This window comes from Somniosus microcephalus, chromosome 11 (genome assembly GCF_052327205.1).
Source record: "Somniosus microcephalus isolate GS21.2 chromosome 11, FLI_Smic_1.0, whole genome shotgun sequence".
NCBI classification, from domain to species: Eukaryota; Metazoa; Chordata; class Chondrichthyes; order Squaliformes; family Somniosidae; genus Somniosus; species Somniosus microcephalus.
The window spans coordinates 171,242,083-171,251,377 of NC_140997.1; the positions used below are offsets into that span (position 1 = coordinate 171,242,083).

General features: G+C 43.7%; 1 protein-coding gene across 1 annotated transcript in view; it reads right to left on the reverse strand.

Moving 5' to 3' along the window:
• gxylt2 (glucoside xylosyltransferase 2) overlaps window positions 1-5,908 on the reverse strand; it is a 41,659-nt gene extending 35,751 nt beyond the window's left edge. Inside the window, exon 1 of the mRNA XM_086001427.1 lies at window positions 5,136-5,908. Coding sequence (XP_085857553.1) covers window positions 5,136-5,446 — 311 coding nt within the window. The 5' untranslated portion in view covers window positions 5,447-5,908. The remainder of the gene's footprint in view (window positions 1-5,135) is intronic.
• Between the last annotated feature and the right edge of the window lie 3,387 nt (window positions 5,909-9,295).

A 9,295-nucleotide genomic window follows, 5' to 3' on the forward strand; every position in this document is an offset into this window, starting at 1 on the left:
CTAGAACGAGGGGTCACAGTCTCAGGATACGGGGTAGGACATTTAGGACTGAGATGAGGAGACATTTCTTCACTCAGAGGGTGGTGAACCTGTGGAATTCTCTACCACAGAAGGCTGTGGCGGCCAAGTCACTGAATATATTTAAGGAGAGAGATAGGTTTCTAGACACAAAAGATATCAAGGGGTATGGGGAGGGAGCGGGAATATGGTATTGAGATAGCGGATCAGCCATGATCCTATTGAATGGCGAAGCAGGCTCGAAGGGTTGAATGGCCTACTCCTGCTTCTATTTTTCTATGTTTCTAAAACAATAGAATACAAGTCAGAAGAAGTCAAGATCAAACTTTATAGTGCTGTTAAGATTGCACTTTGAGCACTGTGACCATTTTAGTTGCTGAGACGCAGGGAAATGTTCAATCATTGGTGGCAGTGTGGAGAAGAGCCACAAAGCGAATTCTTAGCTTCAAAAGTCTGAGTTAAGAGGAAAGACAAGATAAAGGTCTTTTTTGGCCTTGAATGGGGTCAGCTGAGGGGTGATCTTAGAGATATAGTAGATAGTAAAAAGTAAATCTGAAAAATTACTTGAAATTACATGCTAGAGTAGATTCAAACTTGTCAAAGGCAAATTTAGGATCTCCACCCCTCCATGGTCAATAAGTTGTCAGACTGCTTCTCTGGCATCCAGTTCTGGATGAGCAGAAATTTTCTCCAATTAAATATTGGAAAGACCGAAGCCATTGTTTTCGGTCCCCACCACAAACTCCATTCCCTAGCCACTGACTCCATCCCTCTCCCTAACATCTGTCTGTGGCTGAACCATACTATTCGCAACCTTGGTGTCATATGACCCTGAACTGAGCTTCCGACCACATATCCGCAGCATAACTAAGACCACCTATTTCCACCTCCGTAACATCGCCCGTCTCCGCCCTTGCCTCAGCTCATCCGCTGTGGAAATCCTCATCTATGCCTTTGTTACCTCTAGACTTGACTATTCCAACGCACTCCTGGCTGGCCTCCCACATTCTACCCTACATAAACTTGAGGTCATCCAAACCTCGGCTGCCCCTGTCCTAACTCGCACCAAGTCCCGTTCGCCCATCACCCCTGTGCTCGCTAACCTACATTGGCTCCTGGTTAAGCAACGCCTCGATTTCAAAATTCTCATCCTTGTTTTCAAATCCCTCCATGGCCTCGCCCCCTCCCCATCACTGTAATCTCCTACCAGCCCCACAACCCTCCAAGATATCAAATTCAAATGCAAATCGCTTTATTGGCATGACAAGGTACATCTTATGTTGCCAAAGCATCGAAAAACATTTATGGTTGAACACATAAACGCAGATCTATTCATACAGTGTATAAACAGATATATCCCTGAGTGTATAAATATACATTCATATAATTTGTATATACTCTTTTCTTAGATTTAATGGTTGTCCCTCTGTTTATATCTGCGCTCCTCTAATTCTGCCCTCTTGAGCACCCCTGATTCTAATCGCTCAGCCATTGGTGGCCGTGCCTTCTGTTACCTAGGCCCTAAGCTCTGAAATTCCCTGCCTTAATTCTCCGCCTCTCTACCTTTCTTTCCTCCTTTAAGACGCTCCTTAAAACCTAACTCTTTGACCAAGCTTTTGGTCACCTGCCCTAATTTCTCCTCATGTGGCTCGGTGTCAATTTTTTTGTCTTTTAATACTCCTGTGAAGCACCTTGGGATGTTTTACTATGTTAAAGGTGCTGTATAAATACAACAACAACAACATGTATTTATATCAGGAAGTTCTTCTTCACACAAAGAAGGATCCATACATGAAATGGACTCCCTGGATAGAGGAGTGGAAAAAAAATTGGAATCATTTAGGAATTAACTGGATGCTGCAAGGCGGAGGGGGCTGGAGGAGGAGGAACTGTCTGGTCCTTCTGGATAGATGAATGAAGATGGGTCAAATAGTCTTCCTCACCCATAATTACCTTGTCATCTTTTTGATCTTCCCAATTTTCAGTTGCTGAATGTAATAGCTCATTTACTACATGTCAGACAAGCAATCTAACAACAGAAAGACGGATGTGAATGAAATCAGTCCCTGGTTTGAAATACTTCAGTTAAATGTCGACAAATGATAGCAAGTCCAGTGTGCCATACAAGTCCTTAAGATAGGTGATCCCTTTTTGCTCAATTCACAAAATAAGGCAGCTGCTTCCTAGAAGGATTGTAGGTTAATGTCACAATGAAACACCTAGGAAAGAGGGTAAAAATTGCCACAATCTTGTCCAGGGCTCCCAACAGAGCACAAATGATCTTCCATATGAGATACTTTGACCAGGAAGCAATGTAAACTGTCATTTTTTGTTGAGTGCCAATCAAGCATGCGTGGGTTTGCTGAGGGTAGAGCCATAGGATCGTCGGAAAGCTGTAGGAATATTTCTTCCCTATCCTTGGAAACATGAAGACTAAAATGAATTTTTAAAACGTTGCCTCTCCACCCCAGCTAAACTAATATTGTGAACATGGCTTTCAAAGGATTCCATAAATGTCATCACCAGCAACAGAATGGTTTATAACTGCAATTATGTAAAATTAAAAACATTAATATATTTGAAACACAGCAGCACTCCACTATCCTGTCATTGGGTGACTGACAAAAACTGCAGCTATGCATTCCACCACGCCGCAGCTTCACAGGCAAGCTGTGCTTGGCAGTGACACCAACCTCAGGTTCACTATTACGCTCGTCACTCCACCTACTCTGGAGAGTCATGACCAGCAATAAATGCATCCAAACAATACCAAAGATACAAGAAAATACTGTTTGTATGCAGTTTATATTCCTGACTATACGCGAGATTGACAAAAAAAGTCCATATATTTTTTCCAAATATTTTTAAGACAACTAGCATTGCATTTACTTGAAGTGAGTTTGTGTTGTTTACATTTAGATGCCAATTCAGATGAAATATTGGCAGCTCACATTTTGAGAAATATTGTCCATTTTATGTTTGGAACAAATCACATACACCTGAAGCAAATGGCATATCACATTCTACATTCCAAATGAAACACCTTCCATTCTATATTTCATGGAGATATAGATTTAGAGACCTACTTATATCTAACTTGTGATGTGACGTTGCACACCGGGAGACCAGAACCAGTGTAGCCTTCAGATTGAGGGGTGCAGCAGTATAATTGGACCAGACAAGGTAGATGTAATTTAGTCCCGATAATGTCATTCTGTCCTTATTTGCAATACTTGGATTTTATACAATGATATAACTAAATATCAAATCTTACAGGCATTTGGAAAGCAGAGGGGAAGTCAGTTCGAACAGAGGAGGAGCTGGGAAATGCACAACTGAGATGCTATAGCACCACCACTGGCCAGAGGTTGTAATTACAACAGGAGAATGTTTACAATGTTTACACTGACGGTTTTCATTATAAACGTGGACATAGGAATTTATAACTGGAAAATTGACGAGGTAAGGTTTGGAGACAGGAAGTACACATACATATAAACTTTTTAATACATCATTTAGATATATTTAGATATAAAGCACCTTAGGACGTTTTACTACATTGAAGGCACTATATAAATGCAAATTGCTGTTTATATAGTGGGGGTGGGGGCTTATACAAAAAGGGAAAACACTTCCTCTTGCTAGATAACAGGAGATCAAAATACAGATGTTCACAGAGGCCAGGCAATTGTTTTAGTGCAAACTTCCTCACTGAAATGATGGCCCTGAATTTGCGGTTGGTATGATGGCATACTCTCAGAGTACGTCATCATACCGCCTTTGAAATCGACCGCAAGTTTGAGATTTCCGCATGCGCTATATATCGAACTTGCGATCTGTCAAGTTCCGAATAGACAGATGATCCGCTAGGACTTTCAAGTCCTCATTCCTGGTGAAAAGTTGGGCTAATTGCCCACCTAATGCGCATCAATTACGCTGGAAAATGTTACAGCTGGTGCAAACAGGCCGGGGGGGGGGGGGGAATGAGAAAATCGTATAATAATTAAAAACAAACACGTAAAAGAACCTACCAGACAGCAGTAAAGGCTCGGTTTGACGATGAGATCGCTTTAAATCTTTTTTTTTTTAAATCTTGCAGTCTTCCAGTAAATAACTACTTATTCCAAAGTATTCCCTGTGCTTTTTAAAGCCAAGTACTGTACTTGCCAAATAAATATAGCTCGTGTCACACCGCTTAAATTTACACGTTCTTTGGTGTCGTGTTGAAATGTTTTCTGATTGGCCGAGTGAAAGGCGCACCACCCCACGTGATCCCAGGTACGCTTACGTACACGTACGCCCCTGGGTTCCGTGGGCCACTACGCTGCGCACAACTCCACAGCGTTTCAAAGCAAGTTTTCGCTTGGGGCTTCGCACGAGGTTAAGTGCGGATTTCGTTCGGAGGTCGGCGACGTACTCCTTAGCTACGCGGTCGACTGCAAGTTCAGGGCCATTACTATTTTAAACTAACAAGCCCTTCCCCCAAAGCATGAACATTCCACCAACACAAGTAGCAAACTTTAACTATAATAACTAGATATAGCAGATTCTCTCCACGGATGTTGCCTGGCCTGCTGAGTTTTTCCAGCATTTTCTGTTGTTATTTCGGATTTCCAGCATCTGCAGTGTTTTGCTATCGTACTCTTGTCATTAGTTCACTAAATCGGAACACAATACACTTTTAAACTTTGGCATTAACAATTTCTAAGACCACAAGAACACTGCTGCCACTCCCCAGAATCATTGACATACAATCGCAGGGGAAGGAGGGGGAGCAGATTATACCCGGAATAAAATCTCTGACAAATGTGCTGTAACCAGGGCGCCGCACACAGTTTCGGGAAAAAAATGTTTCGTTGAGGGAAAAAAAATAATGTAGTTCAGGAAACAGTTTCCTCCATTGCTGGGAGCAGAGCCGCGCGGGGTGTACAGATATTAGATGAAGATGGAAAGATTTGAACCACTTCTTGACAAATCAAAACCATTCTCAGAGAGGAAATCCTTCTCTTTAAGTACAGCTCCGAGGCCACTCATGCCTATGCCGGGGGAGCAGCCGATGTCCACACACACAGGGCGCTTGTTTCAGCGGCTGCTCCAAGCGTTTCCTCAGCCCTTACCTGTCGCTCGCTGGCTTTTTGCGCCTTTTGGTGAAGAGACGCGGCTGTGGGTTTATAATCGGCCGATGCAGCAGGCGGAAAGCGGTCGGGGGGCGAGTAACCAGCCGCCCCTGGAATCCCTGCTCGACCTGCCAAGTTTCCCCTTTGCCTTGTGGCGGTGGCGGCTCAGCAGCCGAGTTGGCCAGCAGCACAGAGAGCAGCAGGCGGCCGCCGGCCAGGCAGGCGGCGATTGCAGCGATCTTGCAGTAAAGTTTCATTGTGTGGGTCCGCACCACTCGGCTCACCAGATCCGCTCCCCGCACCCACGTCATTTGCTGTGCACTCTGCTGCCGTAACGTTCTTCATACTTGGTCGGAAATTAATTCCAGATTTGACATTTTTTTTTTGGTTTTTGCCTCCTGTTTCTACTTTATTCGTGCAGCGTGCACAGCCCACCATCAAACGTAAGAAAGTCCTCCCCCTCAACACCTTCCGCTCAGGCAGACAGAGAGAGAGAGAGAGAGGCAACGCCGCTGTTGTAGCCCCATCACTAAACAGGGGGCCAAGTTACATTTTAACCCTTCAAGGGTTGTGTCAGTTGACACTACAACAGGGAGGCGGTGAAATAACAACAGAAAATGCTGGAAAAACTCAGCAGGCCAGGCAACATCCGTGGAGAGCAATTAAAAGTCGACGTTTCGGTTGAACCCTTTTTCAAAAAGGATATAAGATAGATCGAAGGCAGGGCTGCGATAGAACAAAAGAGAAGTAAAGAGACATTAAGAGGTATTCAAAACCAGACGAGATGGTAATAGGACAAAGGAGACAAAGACGGCTGAGATTAGGTGTGAAGTGTCCTGGCAGGATGAGAAACAGCTGCCATGTGGGAGAGAGAAAAAAAAAGGAAAGGGGGGGGGGGGAAAGGAAGACCCAAAACAAAGGGGTGGAAAGAAAAAAATATATAAGTAAAAATGTAATAGGGGCCGAGGTTATGATCTGAAATTGTTGAACTCGATATTGAAGGCTGCAAAGTGCCTAATCGGAAGATGAGGTGCTGTTCCTCGAGTTTACGTTGAGCTTCCGTGGAACAATGCAAGAGCCCGAGGACGGTGAGGGAGGCGGTGATGCTGCTATTTCAAGAGCATTGCAACTCAAGAATTACAATTGCTGTTGCGGATTTGTAGCGTGGTCTTTTTTTATTTCAGATTTCCAGCTCTTGCAGTTGCTTCCACCCCCCCCCCGCCCCCGCAAATTAAGCAATGTTTGTGTTATTTTGTAATATTCAGCTGAAGAATGCTATCGTTTGACACGTTTCAAAAGAGGGAAAAAAACTACTTCTAAAGATGGCACAGACTAGCTGTTTGTGCTTGAATGATAAAAGACCAAAAAGTCGCTGCAGTCACATCTTAGAATTGTGCTTCACAGACAGAAGTATATTAAAGCTACTTCTATAAGGAAATTATATGTTTGATAATATGTAAAAGTGAGACTACAAATTTTGTTTAATATGCAAAATGAAAATGCTGGAAATACAGAGGTCCATCTGCATCTGTAAAGAGAAAAGATAGGTTGAGCGTGTAGATCCCTCTCAAAACTTAAAACTGAAAGATAAGTAAGATTGGGGAAAAATGAATGTCTTTTTTCATTGTGTAACCAGAGAAATTAGCAACACAGTTATTGCCTTTCCCCCAGCATGTCATGAGAGATAGGATGTGAGTTTGCATTTGAGTTCACCGTCGGCCTTCCTCCCTTTTCTAACTCCTTCTCCTACCTCCTGTGTGATGTACCATTTTGTGAATGAGAGGTGTTCTCCTGAGTTCGTAGCAGATACCACTCTGATCCTAAGGGATGTATGTGAATGGTCTGGGTTGGCTTAATCTCTGATTTTCCTTTTCATTGTCCAAGCAAGTTATGATAGCTGAGTTTGAAAACTTTGACCACAAGTTGATCAGACAGTGGCCCACACAGATCATCCTCAAGGCCCTGCAGAAAGAGGATACGGTGGATCCTGTCGGAAGGTTTCCTGAGCAGACTGCTCATTCCAGATCTGTCAAACAAGCACCAAGACGGTGGTGAGAAGGGCTCTTCTTGTCAGATCCTTCATGCACATCCAGAGTCTGGTGTCATGGCACACTGTCCTCGAGGTGGCTGTGGTGGGGAAGAGACCATCGATCACCTCCTTCTCATAATACAGGTCTCTGTTTTCAATCTACTGTTTCCAGGGACACAATGGAACCTCCCTCCCAGTACTCAATGACTCTCACAACCCCAATGATCCCTTTCGCCATGAGTCCTGCTCTCAATGCTCCAACACCCTGACCTCCCTATTACTACAGTACCACAGCTTAGGACACTTTCTTCTGTATTCCAAGATCCCAACATCACTCCTCAGCACCACTCTCTTAGGACAGACAGAACTCTCTATCAACCCAGTATTCCACCCTGACACCACTGCCCTATCCCGTCACCCCTCTCCCAGTGTTCTCGCAGCCCATGATCCTTCTCCTACTCCTTTTACATGCCAGGTCTCTCGTACACCTTTCACACCTCAGTGGTCCCATACCCTGAGGACTCCCTGTCAAAATCTGATTCCCCCTTCCCAGTGCTCACAAACATCTAACCACAGGAATTCTTTCAGGAACACTCCCTAATACAGTACCGCCCTTCCAGAACTGCCACAATGCACAACCTCCATCCTACCACTGCTGCACTTCAACATCACTCCTACAGCTTCCACACCTCAGAAACCTTCTCCCACACCCAATGATACCTTTCCCTAAAGTTCCCAGACCATAGTGCACTCACTCTCCAGCACCATCCTTCAAGCACTATCTAACCACCATTACTATTACTTGCAACCCAACCATGTGCATTCTGGAACATCTTCCCTACCACCTTCCTCTACATCCTGAGTTTTGAAAAAATGTAAGCAATAAAATTTGCCACATATTTAAATCAACATATAAGTATAATCGTGCCTACTGATCTGGAGTTTCCATACAAATATGAACATAATCATGGAATTTGACCCAAAAATACCACTAACTTTCTGCCAATACTGTGTAATAAAAATGCAATGCCGCTTATCAGCAGTTGTGATAATATATTGCAAATTACATGGGATAAAAGATTGTATCGCAGACTCACCATGAGTGACACCACAAGAGATCCAATCGTAATATATTAAAAGTCTAGCATATAGCATCCAATGCCCCTAAGTGTAAAACCTATACTCTCTGGAGGTGATCTCATTGAAACATATAAGTTTCTGAGGGGGGTTGACAGGATAGATGCTGAGAGGGTGTTTCCCCTGGCTGGAGAGTCTAGAACTAGGGGGCATCGTCTCAGGATAAGGGGTCGGACATTTGAGAATGAGGAGAAATTTCTTCACTCAGAGAGTGGTGAATCTTTGGAATTCTGTACCCCAGAGGACTGTGGATGCTCAGTCGTTGAGTATATTCAAGGCTGAGATCGATAGATTTTTTGGACTCTAGGGGAGTCAAGAGATATGGGGATCGGGCGGGAAAGTGGAGTTGAGGCCGAAGATAAGCCATGATCTTATTGAATGGCGGAGCAGACTCGAGGGGCCATATGACCTACTCCTGCTCCTATTTCTTATATTCTTATGTTCTTAAAAGAATAATATCAAGAGGAACAACTGAATACTGTCCTTTCCTCCCCACCTTCTTCCCTTTCCCCTGCTATACACTGGTCCCCTTGACTCACTCTACTCTATATCGTCTCCTTCTCTCCTCTGCTCCATGACCCACATTGTGCATTTTTATGCAATTTGGATTAATACTGTCCTTGATATCAGACTCACAATCCAGATCCCACACTAGCACGAACAACGCACGAGAGATATAATAACACAAGGTAAATTTTCCACTGCAGGTGCAGTTTACTTTCAAATAACTAGAAATGAATGCTTAGGTCACCAGAAGTGTATTGCTGACTTTTCTGTGGTCAATTTATACTGTCATAATTATTCAAAGTTTCGAGTGCAGTTTTAGACATGTGCAGGGAGGTAGCATAGTGGGGGGAGCAGAAAATTCTAATTTTGGTGAACTATTTAGGGATGCAGATACTTAAAGGGAAGTGGCAGAATAAGGAGTAAAATTATTACATACTTTGAAAGGGCTGTAAAGGCATTTCAGCCTGTTGACAGGCTTTGTGATGAC